The following is a 21,743-nucleotide window of genomic DNA, read 5'->3' as shown; positions in this document are numbered from 1 at the left end:
ATTAATCTAATTTTTTTAATTTGTGTTTATACCTTCCCCCGCTAGGTTTTGTTTTGGTACGGTTCGGTTACGTCACAATAAGCGCGGCAAATGCTTGATATAATTTTTGACTCAAGCGGGCACATTATCATTCGAAGGTCGACGGTCGAGGAGGAATTAGTTTAGCAGAAAAAGTTAACACTTTTTCAAATGAAAACTAACTCATTTACCACAAAATTCAACCAAGAAAGCCTTATTATCGACAAATCTTTAATACAGAGCCAAGTGTTTATTATTTTTGGCTAAATTTTGAGCTTCTAATAGCGAACGAAGAACAATTAGAGACGAACCTTTCTCTAGAATCTCGAAGATCCACAGTCCAAGATGTCGGAGTTTAGCTGGAAAAGTTGCTACTTTTTCAAATGAAAAATAACTCATTTATTACAAAATTCAACCAAGAAAGCCTTGTTATCGACAAATCTTTAATACAGAGCCAAACGTTTTACATTTTTGGCTAACATCTTATATTAAGCTCGGAATAGCGAACGAAGAACAAAGAGACGAACCCTTTCTCTCGAATCTGGAGTCGAAAAATCAACCTTTCTTAAAGATATTGAACTTTGGAGACTTGAAGAAGCAACTATAACTCATCCTAAAGCCAAAATGGAACAACTTTATTAGAGGTAAGAGTATTTTTGATTAATTTTTTTCTATATTCTTTCCTGACCAAATAATCTCTGTGGAATCAGAAGCACATTGTTTACCGAGCGAACCGAAATTTCGGTTGAATGAAATCATTTTCATTATCGCTCTTTTACTTCTTAATTAAATAAATTCTTGCTATTTTTTATCTTTTAGACATTATTGACCCATAAGCTAAATATTTTTTTCAGATATTAAAGTTGGAATTTTTGTCTTTATTTTCTGGTCAAACTTTGCCATTGTTTACCCATCCAAACAAAATTATATCTGAATAACATTTTTTTACCATCAACATTTGAAACATTTGACTTCCAAATTTGATATCTTCTTGATATTTTTCAATTGTAGAGAAGATTATAGACCCATAAATTCAATATTCTGTTTGAAATAATATAGTAGTTTTTTCTTTTTCTGTTTATTCCTGGCCAAACCTTAGTAACATGGCCGGGAAAGTACATTGTTTACCGATGGAAGCAATATAAGACTGAATAAAAAATTTTATACCATCACCCTTTGACTTCCAAATTCGATAAATTCTTGATATTTTTTAAATGTAGAGAAGATTATAGACCCACAAATTCAATATCTTTAAAAGAAAAAAATAGTATTTTTTTTTCTTTTCTTCCCTGGCCAAACCATGGCTTGGAACCAAATAAAAACCAATCGAAACAAAATAATGGTTGGATGAAATTCTCTTTTCCTCTGCCCTTTGACTTCCAATTTCATTACCTTATTTATGTTATTTTATTAGAAAAAGTTTCTAGACTCTTAAATTCAATATTCTCTCAGAAGTTATGATTTTTTGTATTTTCTTTTTTGGCAAATCATCCTGGCCGGGAATCTTATTGTTTACCGATTCGAACTAAATTATATTGAAATAAAATAATTTTTATCATTGCCCTTTGACTTATTAATTTTGTAAATTCTGATTTTTCTTTCTAGTTTATTGACCATTTATTACATCCATTTTGAAATCACAAGCAAATCCTGCAATCTGATTGGTTCCCTGCAGCAGTGATTTCAGCATAAATTGCACGATTTTGAGCTCTAAATTGCACGATTTTGCACATCAACTGATATGAACCAATCACAAGAGAGACATGTCATTTTCTAGCCAATTATATCAAGGAATCCATCTTAGTGTTGAGCTCACCGCTTCTTGCGAAAAAAAAGAGCCACGGCTCAAATAAATTTTTCTGAAGAACGATTTTACCGTCAAAAGTCTTAAAAAAAGACTTAAAAAGCCGTAAAAAGGACTTAAAAAGACCAACTGATCACTTAAAATCGTCAAAAGCATCTTTGTAAAGTAACTGCTTAAGTAAGTTGAAGATATTACAGCGAAAAGCAGTGGGAGAAAATGCAATCGGCATCTTTTGAATGTGACTTCTTGGCGATTGATCGTGGAAAGTGGTTTCCTTTTCAATCTGTAAAGCATAACAACACATCGAAAATACAGTCATTAAAAGAAGTTTTTCTTAAGAAGAAGATTTTTGCTGAGCTAAGTGACTTCTTAAGGACAACCGAAGGACTAAACAACCTTTGATTTTTGCTGTTTTGTCGGCACAAGTGTGATCTAAACATATTGAACAGAAATCGTAAAAATACAAGCAGTGAGCATTGGCTGTAATATGGACAACAGCCAGTTCATTACAACCCTTTTGGGCAGGATTGTCTTGTTATTTAATGTAAGTAAACGATTCTTAATACACGTAATGCCTTTTGGTCCGATATAAATTCATTTTAGTTTTAGATTGAAAGTGTTGGTTTTCAAAATGAGAATCATTGCTCGATCAGTATAAACAAGTTCTCTTGGCAGCATGTTTGAATCGACTGCTTTTAGATTGTAAGTCATGTCGGTTTAACTGAAAAAACGTCTTTTTCAAAAAAGATTTCAAAATGGATATAATAAAGTGGTAATTGAACTTCGTGTCGTACAATTTTGGTCTGAAATCAAACTTGCAATTACAAATCGCACTCCCGCTACGCGGTCGTGCGATTTTGTAATCGCGCGTTTGATTTCAGACCAAATTGCACTCCACTCAGTTCAATTACCATTATAAATTCAATAAGTTAGTATTTTTGCCTATTTCTTATTAATTTTATAATTGATTTTAATATTTAAATTTTTTTCTTTGTTTTTGAATTTCTAAAACCATTTTTTTTGACGTTTTGAAACTGAAATCAACTCAAAAATCAAGGATTGAATACTTTATGATATTAGCACTTGATTTAACTGAATACTTTTCTTTCAGAATAGACCAGAATGAGCTGAGAACAATGAGAATGTGGTACTTTAATCAGGCTCAAGAGAAATCAGTATTTTGACTAAAATTTTGCAGTAGTTTCAACAAAAAAAATGGAAAGGCAGGATGGTACAACACAATTGAACTGGAAAAAGTCGAGGTAAGATTTAAAAAAATGTAAAACATTGCTAATTTATGATAATGAATTCTGTGTTGCAATTGAATGATTAGTGAAAGTAATGTTATTTTTTGCACTTATGTTCAGTTGTATAAAATGAAAGTTACTTGTGTTAAAAAATATCTTGAAAACGTCATTTATATAAAGTAATATTTTGAAACGTATCAATTTGCTTACTTTAATACTAGACCATTTTTTATGGTTACTAGTTATAGTATTTTAATTAACTCATCATAATATGAATATCCGATGGGTCTATCCATGAGCTATCATAACACTATCGTGTTATTACGTTGGATGTCATAGATTTCGTTCTTTTCTATTGCCTCTTTTATTATCAATCTTACCAGATCAAACACCTCCTCTCTTTGTAAGATAAATCTTGATTTTCCAATCCATTTCTTTATAAGTCTATTGTCTATGTGTTCTTTTCCCTCCTCATCCAAAACGACTTCACTCAATTCTTTCTTCAAGCTCATTATGCTTACGAAACATAAGCGTACTGATTTTTGGAGTAAAACATTAGACCAAGGCAAAACGCAGTGGAACGAGAAATCTATTAATACCTTGATACCTTGTTTGTTTTGAAACAAATGTTTTAAAAGTAAGTGTTTGATCATATGACAGCACTATGGTTTTTTATTTGATTATTGTCAATGCTTGGAAATAATGCCTACATATAAATATCCTCTACTATTATCTTTTGGATTGAATTAGAAATTTGTTTCATTTTTTTCTCTTTTGGCTACAAAAAATAAAAATAAGAAATAAATAAATAAGAAATAAAAAGGAAAAGAAAGAAGCAGAGATATTCCTGTCGGGTCAATGAGTAAAACTAAACTCGTAGCATTCGTAGCATTACTCCAGAGTAGATATTGAATGGGGTTCTGCATCATCCTCACCCTAACCCCCACCCCTCCCCCTAAATTTTGGAGTACATAATGAAAAGGAGAAAGCGGTTATTTGTGATCAATCAAGTGTTGTTGAGAGAGGTTCTGCTGGAAAAAGAGGTTGTTTCAATGAAATTGACTGGTCGGAAAGAAATCGGCAGGTGATTTGATCAAGATAAAAAGTCTCGTTTATTAATTGATGAGTTGGCCTCTTTTCTAAAGATTTTGTTTGGTAAGTGTTCTTATTGGTTGAAACTTTATCAAAGAATAGAACCGATCGTTGTCAATTAATTTAGCTCGCATGGTAGTATCTTTTCTAATAGATGATTTATTTAACATAAAATAAGGGGCTTCCCTGATGAGCATTCTGATTTGTTCTGCAAAATCAGTAAAGTGTACATTATTGTTCGGCAATTGTTTTGTCATGAAAATATAAAATATAAAAAATAAATTAAAAACAAAACCATGTGAAGGGCATCACTGAATATACTGTATATTTTTATTGCCTTTTCTGCTTCCAATTGATCGGCGATGCTCAGCTCTGGTTATTCAAAATGGCTCTTCAAAGAGTCGCATATTGTTGTGGCTGGAATGGAAGTATTGGAGTTCACCGGTCTCATTGTTTCAGAGAGTGAATCTAAAGGACTCATTCAACCGGCACACGGTGGTCTGGTCCTGGAAGATGAGGTCTGCTTGCTGGTCTTTGTGTACAGTTTCAATCCTGAAATCATACCAGTCTTGCACTCGATTTTCGCAACTTGACTAAAACATTTCGTAACTTCCAGTCTTGATTTGTCTTAGTCCCCCCCCCCCCCCATCCCACCCCCCTTCCTACAGCTGCAGGGGAAAGAGTTCGATGATGCTTTAAGGTTAATAACTATTTATCACTGACATCATAGCATATTATGAATATTTTCTGACTGATAAAATTTTAAAAAAATCTTTGGTTGGTTAAAGTAATTTCTTAATAAAAATGAAATATAGAAATATAAAATATTGTGAACTGAAAGTGTGATGCAGTGCTTCAGTTTAGAAGGTAAGAAGTTTATTAAAGTATAGTGCTATAAAATAAGAAAACTTTTTAGAACCCACTAAACCCTTACCTTCATCAAGTACTCTACTCACTAACTATGCCTTCCGTTAGCCTTATATTTAACAGCGACAACAATTCCTCTTGGTTCTCAAAAAATAGTCTGTAGTTTCTTCGACAACCTGAGTCTTGAATGTTATATAGTTTACACTCTGGTGGGTTTTGCGCTGTGCCCTTGAGGTAACACCCAGGTCATTATTCAACCGATAGAATCGTTGTATGCGAACTACGTCTATTACTGTCTGAACTGTTTCTTGTTTTTAACTCTTGTATAAGCGTACCCTGCAGGGTGCCAGAGGTTCCTAGCTAGTTTGTTGTTCCCTTTTCTCTTCATGTTGTTTTCGAGGAGCGAAGCAAAGGAACACCTGGCCGCTCAAGACATCTTCAACGGGCAGCCTTGCTTTAGTATTTATCGCCTCACTTTATAGTTCACTTCATGTCAAACCGGATCTTCTATATCTCCGGATTTTCTATATAAAGCGGATCTCTTTAAAATCCTACATTAATATTGCAACGCCATGCGAAGTTTAAAATAAAAGTTCAACTCGTGGTTGCTATGCTAAACCACATTTGTTTTGTTTTTTCAAAAAAATTCCAAAAAACTGTTGATTACGGATGAATAATGATAATGGGACTAGTAAATTTTATTGCTTTTCTTGCGATTTTTTCAGTATAAGATTGCATGTCATGTACAGAAGGACGATATAAATTTTACAATAAATTAATCGAGAAAATTTGTTAGAGACAATTGAAAACATAAAAAAAACGTTTTGGATTTTTAATATTCATCGTTTTTTCAAGATTTTAATCTTTGTTTTTCAAGATTTTAGTAATATTTGAATGGGTTGAGAAAAGATAAGATCAATACCATTACTGCAACCGAATAACTGGAAATTAGCTTTTTTATTTTTATGCGATAAAAACTTATCTATAGCAAACTTTTTTTCTGTTAAAGTGTTGGGAATTCTATTTTTAACATTTATACCACACAAGTATTTTATTTCTTGTGTGTGCGTCCGTGTCTCTCTTATTTTCTTTTTTGTTTTAACTTGGTTTGCCGAAATTAAACAATACTTGACGTGTCTCGCGTGACTTCATCCACATTCAAGACCAGAGTGGGTGGCATGGTTGGGTGGGCCAGCGGGCCTGTTTGTAATTACTTGCTGTTGTGGCTCGCTAATATCTCAAAAGAAACAAATTGAAAGATTGTTTACAATTTTCACAAAGAGTTAAGGAAGCCCAGCTGGTGTTATTAAACTATGAGGAATAAATACCTTGTTCAGAAGAATTCTTATCCTTTTTCTGTTTCTTGTTTGAGATTTTCTGTGGAGAATCGTTTTTCCTCTTGGTTCCACGTGTGGAGGGTGTAGGGTGAGCTGTATCCAGGTGGGTACGAAGTGCATTCACACTGTCAAATTTCTCATGGCATTCGCCACAAGAAAATTCCCATTTTAAATTTGACTTATCGTTGAACTTCTTCCCACAGGTAGAGCACTCGAACAACATATCTTTCTTGTGAATGTTCTCGTGGCGTTTGAGGTTGAATAGTCTTTTGAAGGACTTTCTGCACGCTTGACACTGAAGTTTTCTGGAACATCTGATCCAATAAAACTGAAATAACTAGCTAGTTCAATGAGTTCAAAAATGTGGGATAAAATTCAAAATCCCTGCGCTCTATCGATTGGTAAACAAAAGAGTTGCTGAAACTTGTCTAACAATACAAAAACTCTGCTCGTAATTTTATGGTAATGATTTAATAAACAATTGATGTGCTCGTCCTTTTATTGATGAATAATTAATGTGACTCGTCCTGGTCTTCCTTTTGCTCGTCCTTTTTCGGAAATAATATAGCATTTATTTGTAGTTTCCAAAAGTGCACTCATTTTCATAACACTACTGTTTAACGCCTTTTTCATCTTTTCAACGGATGAATCAATAGTTTTAACCTGAATAAGAGGAAAAGATAAAACGTCTTACTTTTGTTCCTCAACTTTTTAAAAATTTGATCAGGATTGTAGCTCATCCAATTTTTTTAGCATTTCCTTAATTGCCATTTTATAATTTTAGTTTCATTTTTCCATTTTAGTTTTATAATAATGAATGAAAAAAGAGACCGGTTAATAGATAAATTGGTATCTTGGTAGTAAACGATCTTCCGAAAAAGTTTTGTAATACATATTTGGAAGGACCTTTATCATTTGTTGACAAACATCAAACAGGACAGCTACGTACTGCTACATTTTTGGTATTTTCTACATAATATCTGACAAGGCAAGTTACATAGATTTTTAAGGATCAACTCGAAAATTCTACCCAACAGGACAGCTACGTACTGCTACATTTTTGGTATTTTCTACATAATATCTGACAAGGCAAGTTACATAGATTTTTAAGGATCAACTCGAAAATTCTACCCAATGTTTTTTAACATTGGTAGGATGTTTGATATATCCTCTGTTTCAAGATAATAGGCAAATATTGCATACCAAATCTTCCAGATCTTTTTTGCTTTCTTCAACTTCCTCTCCTTCCTCTTCCGAATCTTCATTGAGATCAATACGGATTCTTTTTCTAGTAGGCTGCTTATCCTTTTTACTCGTTCCTGCATTGCTAGTACTTGTTTCTGCACCACTAGTACTTGTTACTGAGTCGCCAGTGCTTGTTCCTGCATAACCAGTACTTGTTCCTGCATCGCCAGTACTTATTCCTGCATTGCCAGTATTCGTTCCTGCATCGCTAGTACTTTTTTATCCAATCTAATGGGATACGCTTTGACCACTCTACCATACTTCATTATCACGTACATGATGTTGTCCATCTTATTTTCATTAGACCAATTAATTCAGATGTTCCTATCCATCACCTTTCGTAACACTATCGTGTTATTACGTTGAATGTTTAGGTTTTAATCTCATTACCAGAAATCCGAGACATTTTGCTCCCGTAGTATATTTAGCCAGCGGTCGTTTTAAGGAGTACTGACTATGCGCAGTGGTATATTTTCATGTAAACAAACATGGCGGAGCGATCTCATAGAAGTACTGATCGGGTGGATTACAAAGCATTAAATACACTTTCTACAGTTGACTTAGACCTTAGTTTAAAAGGGAAAAAAAAGTACAGTCGTGGATCTAAAATATATCTTGTGGAGAGACTCATTAGCCGGCGAAAAGCAAATAAGGAGGTAGGTAAATGTGTCGTTTATGGAGATACTTAACCCATAGTATAAATTTATGCATTTATATTTCTGCAATTTAAAAACATAGGAACTTGAATACCTTGTGAAATGGAAGGATTGGCCGCTATGGAGTTGTACCTGGGAACCTTCTTGTCATTTGAATGATCACCTTATCAAGTAAAGAAGTGTTTTAGGTATGAGCTTAATATTTGATGGAGTTGCAAAACCAATACTACAATAATTTCCTTTTGTGTGCATGAAATACGTATAAACTATCGAATAGTAAGGGAATTTTTCTTACTTTATTTGTAGGACATACGATAATCCTGTTATTACAAGGGAAAGAATTCAGCATGGGGCTGCATTATTTCTGGAAGCTGTTTTAACTATTTTGAAATCAAATGCTGTCAAAGTTAGTTATTCAGCTGAAATTAGACTAGATCATGATATTGTAAGATATGTATTTAGAGGAAAAGGAAAACAAGCCGCCGATGGAGTCTGCATGCTTTATGATAAATATGATTTTATTCGATTTGATCTTCCAGAATATTGGTATTATTATTTACATGAGCTTGGACAAGGAATAGCGATTGATTTTCCAATTAAGTTGAAAACTGTTCTTAGTTTTGTGAAAAAAAGATACCTGGTATCTAATGGACAACTCAAGCTTGCCCCTAATTCTCCGATCGAAAAAGTGATAATTTTTGTAAATAGAAGAGCTTGTGGTTGCAATAATATTTAATTTAAAAAAAGTGACTGACATATATACAAGGTCGATGAAACGGTCACTTAATTTGGTACATTATTCGTTTGTTAAATAATTTTATAGCATTTTTTTTATAGAATTGTTTACACTTAATTATCAGAAAGCAGTAATAAAAATATGAGCTTTTTAAAATTATGAGAGTACCTATGCAGTGAATCTTAAAAAAATTATAAGAATCAATTCATTAAACTCTTTATCCAGTAAAATAATTAAGATATATATTTTTATTTCCTATATAATAGAATCATGTCGTTAGACCTGGGTAGTAAGATCATGCTCTTTCAAAAGATCAATTAATTCAGATTTTTTCATTTTTGCAATTCCTTTGGCTTTAATTTGTCTTGCTTTGATCGCCTCTCTTAACATCTTGACATTTAAGTTCTTGTATCCATTTGCTTCAACTGGGTTTTGAGTTTCATCACATTTGAATGCTTCACCATCATTTTTTGGTTCTCTTAAACTGGCCTTCATCCTTTTTTTCCTTGTGTCAATGATGCCATCCTCCCAGTAAGCTGCATCCTTTTTTGTGTATTTCCTTTTACCCCTTTCACAATGTTTAAGTGCTTCTTGACGGTGTTCTAGAAGCAATACATCTTGAGCAGCATCCCACTTGTTTGATTTTTGAAAATAAATCCTCTTTGCATCGTCATTGTTTTTTTCAATTCCTTGACCAGTAAACTGTTTGAAGTTCTTGTAATTTTTCATGAAGATGGGAACATGATATACTAATGCATGCATGTATGGAGTAACTCTTTTATTAGAATAGCCTACTCTTTTATCACCAAGTGAGCAAAATAAATTGATGAAGTCTTTTGATTGCTGAAAAATTTCAAGGTGAAAATCATTAGAATATACATCACAGTTAATCAAATTGTACAGAGAATAAAAATCTTTCCAAAGTTTGATGACAGTTTCTTTTGTTTCTTGAAACAGGATATCTAGTTCTTGCAGCTTTGCTGGGAGAAGTTTCATTAGCTTCTTTTTGTCTGAACCAACAAGGCTTGCCCAGTCATATGACCCACTTCCTTTCCCATCAGCATTTTTTTCCCCTCCCAGATTGAAAAAGTAATACCTAAATCATTAATGGTTTGAATCAATGTCTTTAGATTAACACCCTTTTCTTGATTGTTAGTTTTATTTTGATCTTGTTTGCCATCCTTCTCCATTGCTTCCATAATCAGGTTTTCAGTGAGCCTGTCAGTAATTCTCAGCATTAGATGAAGCTCATCTAGAATGACATGGTCCAGCTCAATGTTAAAAAGTGGTCTGTTGACACATGAAAATTTTTTGGATGAAGCACTTAAATCTTTTAGTTCCTTGAGTGTTCTTTTAATTTCTTCATTATAATATTCAAGATCTTTGGACATATCCCACCTTAAAAGCTTGTACACTTTACACCAAAGGCAAGCATAGTCTGATGTAGCACCACTGAGCCCCATGGTCATGAGTAAAAACTTGTAGTCTCCACCCAGAAATAATTCTATAGGTATATCTTTGTCATGGACTTAGATTTTCCCATTTTTATTTACATTGTTTATCTCTTGTATTATCTCTGAAAATGACGTTTCTAATGTTTCATATTTTTCTGGGCCATTAACTATTCCAATGGTTCTGTTACCTTTTGAAGACATAACCAGATCCCCGGTTTGCAATAGAGAGAATGACATGATCATAAAATTTGCTGATCTTGACATCTTTGCCCCATCACAACTGATCTTCACTTTTATTGGCTCATCCACTGGATGGTTTGGATTAGACTTAAGGAATTGACTAATATGCTCTTGTATAGTGTTGGAAAATGAGAGCTGAGCACCAGGATATTGACCAGGAGTTCTTTCTATATGACAAAGTTTATTGAGCTCATTTTGCTTTTGTTTTATTAAATAGGATCTCGGTAAGTCTTCAGAAAAAACAGAAAGTTCATGATAAAATTCATCACTGGCACAAAATTTATCCAGCAAAAACAAAAGAGTTTCTAAGTTTTCTTGGTCAGTGGCATCTGCACTTTCTTTAGACAATTCACTTTCAAATTTCAGAGTGTGGTACTTCCCAGTGTTTGTCTCCTGGACCTTTAGGAAAGAAAGTTTGAGCCCATGTGACTCAAGGAACCAAAGGGCAACATCTGCTTTTCCTTTTAATGCCTTGAGTCTTCTGGAACTTTGTTTGTTCCCCAATTCGTCTATAGTTTTGCCTTCGCAGAGAAATCCAGATTTTTTCTCTAAATTCTGGACGTACGCTGAGAGTTCTACATTTCTTTCTTCTATTTCTTTGAATCTTTCTTCAAAGCTTTTTATGTTTTCTCCCACTTCATTTTCTTTATTTTTTAACGCCTCCTTCATTTCACTAGCTAAGTATTCTTTCTCCCCCTCCAGATCTTTGTACTTTAATTTCCATTCCTTTATTTCTTGTTCTGCAGCAGAAAGATTTTCTTCTACCTCTTTAGGTACCACAAGCTCTCTTTCATAGATGTTAAGAGTTAAGTTTTTTACCTGGGCTTCTTTTCTCTTACTTCCACTAGCTTTTTTCCCTGTGTATTTTTTGACAACTGATCCAGCTTCACGTCTTAACCTTTCGTGAATCCTCAATCCTGTCGCTTTACTTACTTTAAACCATTGTCCAGGGATCCAAAAATTAAGTAGGTCGACGTAATCTAGGGTTTTTCCGTGGTCGTCTTTTATCCCAACAAGTTCATGCCATTTCATCAAAATAGGGTAAGGGATTTCTATTGCTAGAGCTATGGATGATTCATCAACATGCGACTGCAGTATATAAGATAGAGGAGGTTCAGCAACCTTAAGCTTAAAATCAATGGCTTTTTTTTCAAATTCTAACAGAGCGTCGGACATTTTGCTATTTAAAAATAATGAAAATACAGTGTACACGAGGTTGGCTTTAAATTTTATTTCGTAATTACATTACACGTGCATGCGATTTGATTGTTGTTGTTTCGTAATTTCCCGCTTTTTGGGAGCCTACAGATTCTAAAACAGCGGTATAACAAGGGAAACTACAAGGCTACAAAGCTGTAAACATGGCCGCTTCTTGAGCGAATAAAACGATTAAAATGAGTCATTTCTCTACTTTTTGCAAGACATTTGCGGCTTCAGATGCTGGTCAACTGGATTCGAAAAATAGCTCTTTTCTCCTGCTGTTTTGCGGCCTTTTATTTTATAATAAAAGGTTAATTTTGACGGTTTTAGACACAACATGAAGTGAAGAATAATTTCAGAGGTCGGCACGGATGGATCCATGCAAAACAGCATAAGTCCAAGTCCATAAACTAATGCAGGTACCAAGCTTTTTGCTTCAATTAAGGGGCATATATTGAAGATATTCCTTTAAGTTTTTGATCAATTTTGCGTCCATAAGGACGAATTGAATGATACAAAAAGCGTTACGTTTGATGTTAATTGAACTGTACTTTTCATCAAAAGGTCGGCACGTAAAATTCGAAGTTGTTATGGTTGAAAAAATACCACATTAAGTTTAAGATCACATACATTTCTTTGTATCGCTGGATAGCCATTTTTAAAGGCCCATTCGGGTGAAACTGGATATTCGTGATGCAAGATGTCTCGGATTTCTGGTAATGTTTTCTTCCCACCTCTGGTAGTGTTGTGGAGCCAGGGAGACTATGATTAGAGTTTTCAACGGGATCTTTATTGACGCTGCCAAATCTTCCTAGGTTTTTTTTTGCATCACTGAATTGGCTGTATAATTTTAGAGCCATATTGGGCTCTAACTGTTCAGCGATGCTCGGCATCTCTTCCTCCGAGTCTGACTCATCGTCTGACAAACCATAGAAGAGATTGTCTTCATCTTCCCAGTATTCGTCTTCTAAACAATCATCTAATAAACAAAGAAAATAGAAAATGTAGAATAAAAATATAGAATGTAGAAAAATTGGCTGTATAATCTTAGAGCCATATTGGGCTCTAACTGTTCAGCGATGCTCAGCATCTCTTCCTCCGAGTCTGACTCATTGTCTGACAAACCATAGAAGAGATTGTCTTCATCTTCCCAGTATTCGTCTTCTAAACAATCATCTAATAAACAAAGAAAATAGAAAATGTAGAATTAAAATATAGAATGTAGAAAAATTGGCTGTATAATTTTAGAGCCATATTGGGCTCTAACTGTTCAGCAATGCTCGGCATCTCTTCCTCTGAGTCTGACTCATCGTCTGACTAACCATAGAAGAGATTGTCTTCATCTTCCCAGTATTCGTCTTCTAAACAATTATCTTATAAACAAAGAAAATAGAAAGTGGACAATTAAAGTATAGAATGTAGAAACATCGTGGTCATTATTGGAAATAAAAATTTATGCGAATTAGCCCGTTGTGTGTTCAGTCTTTATCGGGGTTTTTCCCGAACACTGGGATGGGGTGGACTAGCTTGTCCCACGTACACACGTAGCCTTTCATTGATTTTCATTTTTCTTGGTCTTTTATTTGCTTCGGTTGTCTTCTTTTTAATTGTGCTGTTATTTCTACTTCGCTCTATTTGTCTCGTACGTATTGAAATCAATCCTCTATCGAGATAAGTTACTAGGCTTGTTTCATGAACAAATTCGCTAATGCCATGTTCTTTACTACACATTAAATTATATTTTTCTTCAAGTCTTTTGTTTTTCACGGAGTGTTGATGAATGGCTCTGATGAATTTATGATGATTTACATTTTGTAATTTCGAATCCGAGAAAATTATTGTTGAACTTGTTAGTAAAAAAAAGGTTACAAATGAGAGAGTATACACTTTTTCACAGTATCAAAGACAAGATGCAAATCAAGCAATAGATACCGAGTTTGATAGTGATGCATTTATTAATACTCTTTTACAAAATGATGGACCACTAGTAGATTTGAATGAAAACGCAAACCTTTCATGGTGTGAGAATGCAATAGTTGACAACATTCTTAGTGAGAGGAGGGAATAAGTGTAAACTGTGTGTTTAATGTTTCAATAAAATTCTTTTGTCATTGAAGATTCCGTTAATTGTTATACAGAAATGTGCGCGCGCGTGCATAGAAAAAGGTGCTCTTTTCTCTCTCTCTCTTTTCATTTTATTGTACTATCATTTTAAAGAATTGGATAGGTAGTTATCACGTGCGAATCCTGAGTAATAACCTGGACCCCATAACACAACTTACCTGTGAACCCATGAGTTCCAATGGGTTTTTTGAAATATCTTTTGAAAATAGTCCTAAATAGAAACGTAAATATAAAAGAATATTACCTTTTACACCTATAAAGTGTAGCTATTTTAGTAAAAAAAAGACGAAATCAAAAAAAATTTGATTTCTTACCTCCTCGCATTTGTGGGGTGTATTTCAACCCTCGTTGGAGAATTCATGTTTCCACTTATAAGTTTTGAGACCTCCCCACGGTTGGTAAAAAACGATTTTCCAGGTAATGCACTGGTATGGTTTCTCAAAATATGATCCATATTTTACTTTATTTATTTATTAATTATTTTTTCTTTTTTCACCTTAGACCAACTTAGAACCTTAACTTAGATGTTGAGAATCAAAACAAAATTCAGCCATGATGAGCGATAAGATCTAATAAAGTTGAAATAACTAGCTAGTTCAATGATCAAGTAGTGGGACCAGAGCTTTTTTATTGATTTTACATATGTACTGATGTTTACCGCATGTTAACAGAAAACTTCGAATGCTTTAAAAACAGAAAGAGAAAATATTCTAATTATGATTTGTCTCGACACATTCTCGCTCTTTTTTTAAATCTAAGATTACTTCTTCAGTGTTTTTTTTTGAACTTTCTGAACAATTCCTGAAGACGGTACTCTACTTTCGGTACCCTTTTGTTCAAGAATCAGCCACCCCAGTAAAATATTGATATTTATATAGAATTATAGCAGTCTTCATAATGAGGCAGAGTAAATTCACGAAATAATTGTTAAGAACAAAGAGACTCTTTGATCTCCAGGTGGATCAAATAAGGCACTTGAACAAAGTTCACATTAAAGTCTCGCGCTCTTAAATCTTTACTGCTTTTCACGAAGTCTTTGTGCTCGTGGGGAAAAATCTAAAAAATTGATTTTAACAATCAGCAAAAAGATTGCATGCCTTAAGCCACTATTTGAATTTTAAATTCAAACCTTTTAATAAATTTATTTGCTTACACGGACCCGTGGTTCTTTGCCTTGCAATGATTTTACTTCATAGCCCGTGTGACATAAGAGATATATTCGTCATAGTAAATGGGTTCGTCAAGATCTTTAGATTTTTAACACGTTCTGCGCTGTTTTTTAACAGTGTTTCTAGCCAAAGGTGATAATCTACTAATTCTTTCATAGAAGGGTGAAGTCTGTCATCGGGATAGGGTAAGGCCAAATTTGAAGGCGATGAAACAATTGAAGCAAATCTTCGTTCATTTAAAGCAACAGCATACGTTTAGAAATAATACTCAATGTTTCCTCCATCACCGTGTTATGTATATATTTCTGGAGGAAAAAACAAGAAAAATCTAAAAAGATCATGATATGTTTTTTATATGACTTAAAAGGCTATAATCTATGTAAATATCACCCGAATAAAGAACTCTTCAATAACCTAAACATCATGCTTTTCGCTATCAATCTTGTTGTCCAAAACATATACAACACTTATAAAAATCAGGCAAACTTTGAGCTGGTTAAGTACGTCTTGGATTTCAATAAAACGTAACAAAGAATTGAATATTTTCTAAGTTTCGAAAGAAAATTAAGACGTAAAGTCCAATAGAGAATCATAATGGCATTTTTCAGTCTTACCAAACTTGTTAATATCTTTTTTCCATTTAAAAAGCGTAGAGGCAATATCTGAAATAGCATAAGCGAGTGTGTTAAGAACCACGAAATTTACGGAAGTAGATAGATAAATGATTAAAGTATTCAACACTTACCGGTTTTTTTTCGTCCCTGTAGTCAGGAAAAAAACTTTTAAAAAAGCGTCTTTGTGAAAACTTTCCTCTTTCATAGTTATAACTTGACTACTAATGTGCTCGGCAAAATTTGATCAGGATTGAAGCTCATCCAATTTTTTTTTAGGCAAGGCAAGTTACATGGATTTTTAAGGATCAACACGAAAATTCTACCCATTGTTTTTTAACATTGGTAGGATGTTTGATATATCCTCCTGTTTCAAGATAATAGGCAAATGTTGCATACCAAATCTTCCAGATCTTTTTTGCTTTCTTCAACTTCCTCTCCTTCCTCTTCCGAATCTTCATTGAGATCGATACGGATTTTTTTTCTAGTAGGCTGCTAATCCTTTTTACTTGTTCCTGTGTCGCCAGTACTTGTTCCTGCGTCGCCAGTACTTTTTTATCCAATGTAATGGGATAGGCCGTGACCACTCTACCATACTTTATTATCACATACATGTTGTTCATCTTATTTGCATCAGACCAATTAATTCGGATGTTCCTATCCTTCACCTTTCGTAACAATATCGTGTTATTACGTTGAATGTTTAGATTTAAATTTTTTTTTTGGCCAGTTGCAGCTGGTAAATATTGGACCAGTGTACCGTCCCACCTCTGGTAGTGTCGTGGAGCCAGGGAGACTATGGTTAGAGTTTTCAACGGGATCTTTATTGACGCTGCCAAATCTTCCTAGGTTTTTTTTTTGCATCACCAAATTGGCTGTATAATTTTAGAGCCATATTGGGCTCTTACTGTTCAGCGATGCTCGGCATCTCTTCCTTCGAGTCTGACTCATCGTCTGACAAACCATAGAAGAGATTGTCTTCATCTTCCCAGTATTCATCTTCTAAACAATCATCTAATAAACAAAGAAATAGAAAATGGAGAATTAAAATATAGAATGTAGAAACATCGTAGTTATTATTGGAAACAAAAATCTATGCGAATTAGCCCATTGTGTGTTCGGTCTTTATCGGGGTTTTTCCCGAACACTGGGATGGAGTGGACTAGCTCGTCCCACGTACACACATGTAGCCTTTCACTGTTTTTCTTTTTCTTGGTTTTTTATTCGCTTCGGTTGTCTTCTTTTACACGGTTGTTAATTGTGCTGTTATTTCTACTTCGCTCTATTCGTCTCGTACATACTTAAATCAATCCTCTATCGAGATAAGTTACTAGGCTTGTTTCATGAACGAATTCGCTAATGCCATGTTCTTTACTACACATTAAATTATATTTTTCTTCAAGTCTTTTGTTTTTCACTGAGCGTTGATGTATGGCTCTGATGAATTCGTTCAAGAAATTGAGCTGTAACAGTGGAATAATACTTTAGTGAAAAAGTTTGCCTTCAATGAGGAGATAGTTTTGGGTTTGTTTGACCTAGCATTATAAAATCAACTACCCATTTGCTATCTCCGTCATTCCTCTACGCAAAAACAAATTTCTTCATTTAAACAGGATTTAAAAGGTAAAAAAAAGATATTTTTTAAAGCGGTCATGTCCTGTTTAGTTGTTAGTGCATCCAATCACTCCATCATTCACTTGTTTATTTTTTTGATACATTTTTTTTGTATTATTATTATTTTGTTTGTTTGTTTGATACGTCTTAAAAATTCACCACACAATCTCTCTGTTAGTCAAAGTCAGCAACATGAAGCATATAAACACAATGCTACGATCAGTCAAAGTATGGGCCGTCTATAGAGATCCCTAATGCTGCAGGGGCAGCTGCTTCTACCCAGTACGCCTTAATGGCGCTGAGATTGGGCCGCACAAATTGAAAGAATACTGCATATGTTGGCCCCGTGTTGTTGTCTGGTGGAATGTGTGGATAAGATATGAAACAGAGCGCCGCACAGGGGGCACCGCAACCCGTCGGCGGCATTCCCTCTGTTATAGGTGAACACTAAGCACACCTCGTGAATTGGGTTACGACAGCACGGTAGGTATTTGGCTGCCCAGACCAGCCCTTGGGGTGCTCCTTCGTGCTCATGGCTTAAAGAGAGAACAAACAAAAAAAAGATATTTTATGTCTTTATCTCAGTATCAATGAATACGGAAAGACACTGCATTGCCTGAGCTGCGTTTGCTGGGCAAAGGAAAAAACCTACACACCTTTTACTGGCGTAAAATGGCTTGGGGAAATAAACCCCAGCCGTTTATTGATATAAACAATTAATTATCAATTTTTACAAATGCAGAGTGTTCTGCCCAGTAAAGGTGCGGGAATAATACATGAATATTAAGAATACAGTGATAGAATGCTGCCCCCTGCAGAACATTCATCTTACGTAATAAACTATAACAGCTATCAAGTGATAAATATATACAAGAATTAATGCAGTTGGGAACTGCTGCCCCTGCAGGTCAATTATAACATGATAATTTAAATTATAATTATATTAAAATATATGTTGCCGATAAGCCCTAAAATCAAAGACTTCCTCTGGTTGTAATACGAATCTCGATTTTCCGTAACATCTGTCAATATGGCGTTCTTCTATATGGGCTTTCGATTCCTTGTCGAATACTATCGCACTCTCAATTCTTTCTTTAAACTCATTATTCATGGAAACGTAGTATAGAAATAGTATTTTTTCCTATCAATTTCATATCTTTTTGCATTAATAGTCATAGCAGATTTCTCCTTTCAACAACGAACTTTGTTTGTATTGTTCTTTGCCAACCACGTTTTAGATCATTGTTTATACACTTAAAGTTGCAGGAAAAAGTTTTGATTAGGTTTATATCACTATGACGTCCAAGAAGTAGGAGTACTGATTGCGCTATGCAATGGAGAAATACAAAATGCAACTAAGTTGAACAAAATCATCGTTCTTATAGTCAGAATGCAGGAGGTCAGATGCACTTTGTGTTCACAGTACTTCTCGGCTAAATTGTTATGGAACCCATTCTCATCAAGAGTGCATATGATGTTTTTTTTACCAAGATTCGTGCGGATATTTACAGCAACACGACAGACAAGAAGATTGCTCGTCTGTTTGTGGTGATACAAATGGGGCAGTGTGTCCTTAACCATGCCTCAAAACGCTCTGGTCTCTCTTTTTATTCTTGCGCTTTTTTGGCTTTGACATTTCGCTAGTGTCATACTTTTTAGTGGAATTGTGCGATGACTGAGTGTTACAATTCTAACGGACTATCCCACTATACGAGTATATCAAAAAGAGCTATTGATGTAACTACTCTTTCTCTCTCTCTCTCTCTCTCTCTATATATAAATGTACATAGACCTTCCTTGTTGTTTACTTGTCGTGTGTGTAATCAAGCAGCATATTCATCATGTGGCATACACCAAGGACCTGTCTCCAAACTTTTTTTGCTTGGACAACGTCTTTGGCAGGATCGTAAAATAAGTTCCAAGATTCTTCTTCGCTTAGCATCGTTATGAACATACATAAACACTTTATTGCGTTCCTTAAAAAAGGCCTTTTCAACAACAATGTACTAAAAAAATGTACTAAAAACAAAAATGTATCAAGTAGTCAAGTGTCGTAGCAGTCGCAGTTATTGGTAGAGGTAAACAAGTTAGTACATCCAGCCACTCCGTCTTTCTCTTACTCTCTACGTGCTGATCCCCTTTTTTTAACAATAATACACCATTACATTCCGTACTAAACCACCAGGCATCCTCTCTGTCAGTAGAAAGACATAACAACATACAGAAGACAATTACAACGAAATAGACAAGACAATACTACAAGAAGAACAAAACACCAACAACGACTAGTCAAAGTGTGGGGCGTCTATTGAAATGCTCAAGGCCGCAAGAGCAGCGACCTCTTCCCAATACTCCCTGATGGCGTTTATGTTGGGACGAGCGAATTGGAGGTAGAACTAATATGTGGGCCAGTGTTCTGTTCTGGGGGCACATATGTTTGCGAAATCCGTTGCTGGGCGCCGCACAGGGGGCAACGCAACCCGTGGCATTCCCCCTCTGATAGGTGACCACTAAGCACAAGCAGCAGTTAGGTGGACTCGCGAAGCGCCGACAATGCCAAAAATCACAAGTCGAAAAAACCCACCCCCCCTGGGGTTTTTGGGGGTCGGTAACCCGCGGAACAGGGGGTCTTGCGCGATCGGCCGACAGCGCGAAAGGTGCCTAACTGCTGCTCTGTTGGGGTCGCAAATGGAGGGAAAGATATTCTTTAGATATACGATGCATGAATGTAAAAAGTTCGCCAATGACTTTTGCATAATTTGTCTAAGACCTAAAGTTAGAAGAGTGTACAGAATCCCATTTCCCCGGCAACCACTTTCGGCTACCTTTTTTTGTGTCCCAAAAGATGTGTATGCGTGTCCCCAAAAGATGTGCGTGTCCCAAAAGATGTGCAGCCGCGTCCCAAAAGATGTGCGCGTGTCCCAAAAGACGTGCATGTGCTAAAAAAGTGTCTAAGAATGTTAACGATAAGGTTAAATCTTTGTAAGTATGTGCTAAAAAAGTGTCTTAGAATGTTAACAATAAGGTTAAATCTTTGTATATGCTAGTAGAGTGTATGCGTGTTCCCAAAAGAGTGTATGCGTGTTCCCAAAAGATGTGCAAGGGCGCCCGCCAGACGGGCTCCCTTAGTAGAGTGTATATTTTGTCCATGTTCCAAAGGGCCCCAAAACAGGGCGCTACCGTCGAAGGGCTATGCGCAATGGTGCCGCTACGTAGCCCGGAATGCGTGCGTTGCCTATTGTCTCCTGTGCTCTGTACAAACCTCCTAGGACGTCCAAAAGGATTTCTATCGTGCGCTGTTTTCCCAGCATGTGTGCAGCTATACCCGTAGCTATGTACAAATACATGCTATATCTGTGGACAAACAGGTATCTACCATATGGATCCATAGTGTTTGTCCATGGAATACCCTATGGATCCATAGGTGTCTAGACACAAAAAACATGTGGTTGTAGATATATATGGCCACACCCAGGATACTATCCGAAGAGGAGATCGCAGACCTTTTGGAAGACCGAAAGAATGGTATGGGGCTGCAGAAGGTAGCTAGGAAATACGGTATAGGAATACCCAAAATACGCAGGATAGAAAAAGAAAATGGCGTAGAGGTTGCAATACCCGAAAAGCCACCAACCACGGATCTGCAGAAGCATTTCCTGGAAGTGCAGGATTCTTTTGCTATTGTCCTCGACAACCTACGGAAAACGAAAGAAGAATTGCTGCTGCGCATAGGCGATCTGGAGAAACAGCTGCCAACCAGCGATTTGGAAAGCCTATCCAGCGAGGCAGAGGATTTGTCCGAAGAAGTAGAGGAGATATCCACGAAAATAGACTGGCAGATAGCTGGGAATGTGCTATTCGCCGTCTTGGGTATTGGAGCGCTTGTCTGGGCCGCCAGACAAGAACCCAAAGTTGTATACAAATATATTCCAGAGCCACCAAAAAAACCAAGCTCTCGAATTCCGGAGATGGAGTAGCCGAAAGATGTCCCAAAAGACGTAGGTCCATATTTCTAGGGATGTCGATCCATATTTCTAGGGATGTCGATAGATGTCTTGGTTTGCGCTCCCCTTTCGGAACACGGATGTACATCTTTTGGGACAGCAATGCACGTCTTTTGGGACACAAAAAAAGGTAGTCGAAACATGGTTGTCGAGGCAGTGACAATCCATGCACTCTTCTAAGAACGTTAAAGATAAGGTTGTTAAGAGTGACTGTCTGTAACGATCAAGCAAAATTCAAAATCCGTGGCAAACTTCGAAAAATCGATTTCGCTCATACTTTCAAGTTAGTTAGGGTAATGTATCCTAAGAATCGCTGTATAGTTGG

General features: G+C 35.6%; 2 protein-coding genes, 1 long non-coding RNA gene and 1 pseudogene across 3 annotated transcripts; 2 read left to right on the top strand and 2 right to left on the bottom strand.

The window, feature by feature from the left end:
- Window positions 1-145: 145 nt before the first annotated feature.
- On the top strand, window positions 146-6,708 carry LOC116288971 (uncharacterized). The gene is made up of 4 exons (XR_004196258.2): window positions 146-662; window positions 2,934-3,084; window positions 6,401-6,468; window positions 6,569-6,708. It is a non-coding gene; the product is annotated as an uncharacterized LOC116288971 (long non-coding RNA).
- LOC116288969 (uncharacterized) lies at window positions 5,879-6,588 on the bottom strand. The gene is made up of 2 exons (XM_089027043.1): window positions 6,357-6,588; window positions 5,879-6,265 (listed from the first exon to the last, which is right to left on the bottom strand). The coding sequence occupies exons 1-2, from the start codon at window positions 6,586-6,588 to the stop codon at window positions 6,177-6,179; spliced, it is 321 nt and encodes a 106-aa protein (XP_088883169.1). The 3' UTR covers window positions 5,879-6,176.
- A 1,390-nt stretch (window positions 6,709-8,098) lies between the features above and the next one.
- On the top strand, window positions 8,099-13,358 carry LOC148913113 (uncharacterized). Its single transcript, XM_089027044.1, has 3 exons — window positions 8,099-8,266; window positions 8,349-8,437; window positions 8,573-13,358. The coding sequence occupies exons 1-3, from the start codon at window positions 8,099-8,101 to the stop codon at window positions 9,000-9,002; spliced, it is 687 nt and encodes a 228-aa protein (XP_088883170.1). The 3' UTR covers window positions 9,003-13,358.
- Window positions 9,279-20,803, bottom strand: LOC148913112 (uncharacterized; annotated as a pseudogene).
- Between the last annotated feature and the right edge of the window lie 940 nt (window positions 20,804-21,743).

Source organism: Actinia tenebrosa, unplaced genomic scaffold (assembly GCF_029948245.1).
Source record: "Actinia tenebrosa isolate PJP-AT-01 unplaced genomic scaffold, QUT_ActTen_1.0 PGA_scaffold10__47_contigs__length_13832649, whole genome shotgun sequence".
Lineage (NCBI taxonomy): Eukaryota > Metazoa > Cnidaria > Anthozoa > Actiniaria > Actiniidae > Actinia > Actinia tenebrosa.
This window is presented reverse-complemented; position numbering and strand designations above follow the sequence as displayed.

Bases quoted from the DNA above. Each gene is read 5' to 3' on its own strand.
- LOC116288969 (XM_089027043.1), bottom strand. From the start codon at position 6,588: ATGTTGTTCGAGTGCTCTACCTGTGGGAAGAAGTTCAACGATAAGTCA. The intron at 6,266-6,356 runs GTATTTATTCCT...GTTTCTTTTGAG, and splicing joins TAAGAATTCTTCTGAACAAG to ATATTAGCGAGCCACAACAG.
- LOC148913113 (XM_089027044.1), top strand. From the start codon at position 8,099: ATGGCGGAGCGATCTCATAGAAGTACTGATCGGGTGGATTACAAAGCA. The intron at 8,267-8,348 runs GTAGGTAAATGT...TTAAAAACATAG, and splicing joins GGCGAAAAGCAAATAAGGAG to GAACTTGAATACCTTGTGAA. The intron at 8,438-8,572 runs GTAAAGAAGTGT...CTTTATTTGTAG, and splicing joins TTGAATGATCACCTTATCAA to GACATACGATAATCCTGTTA.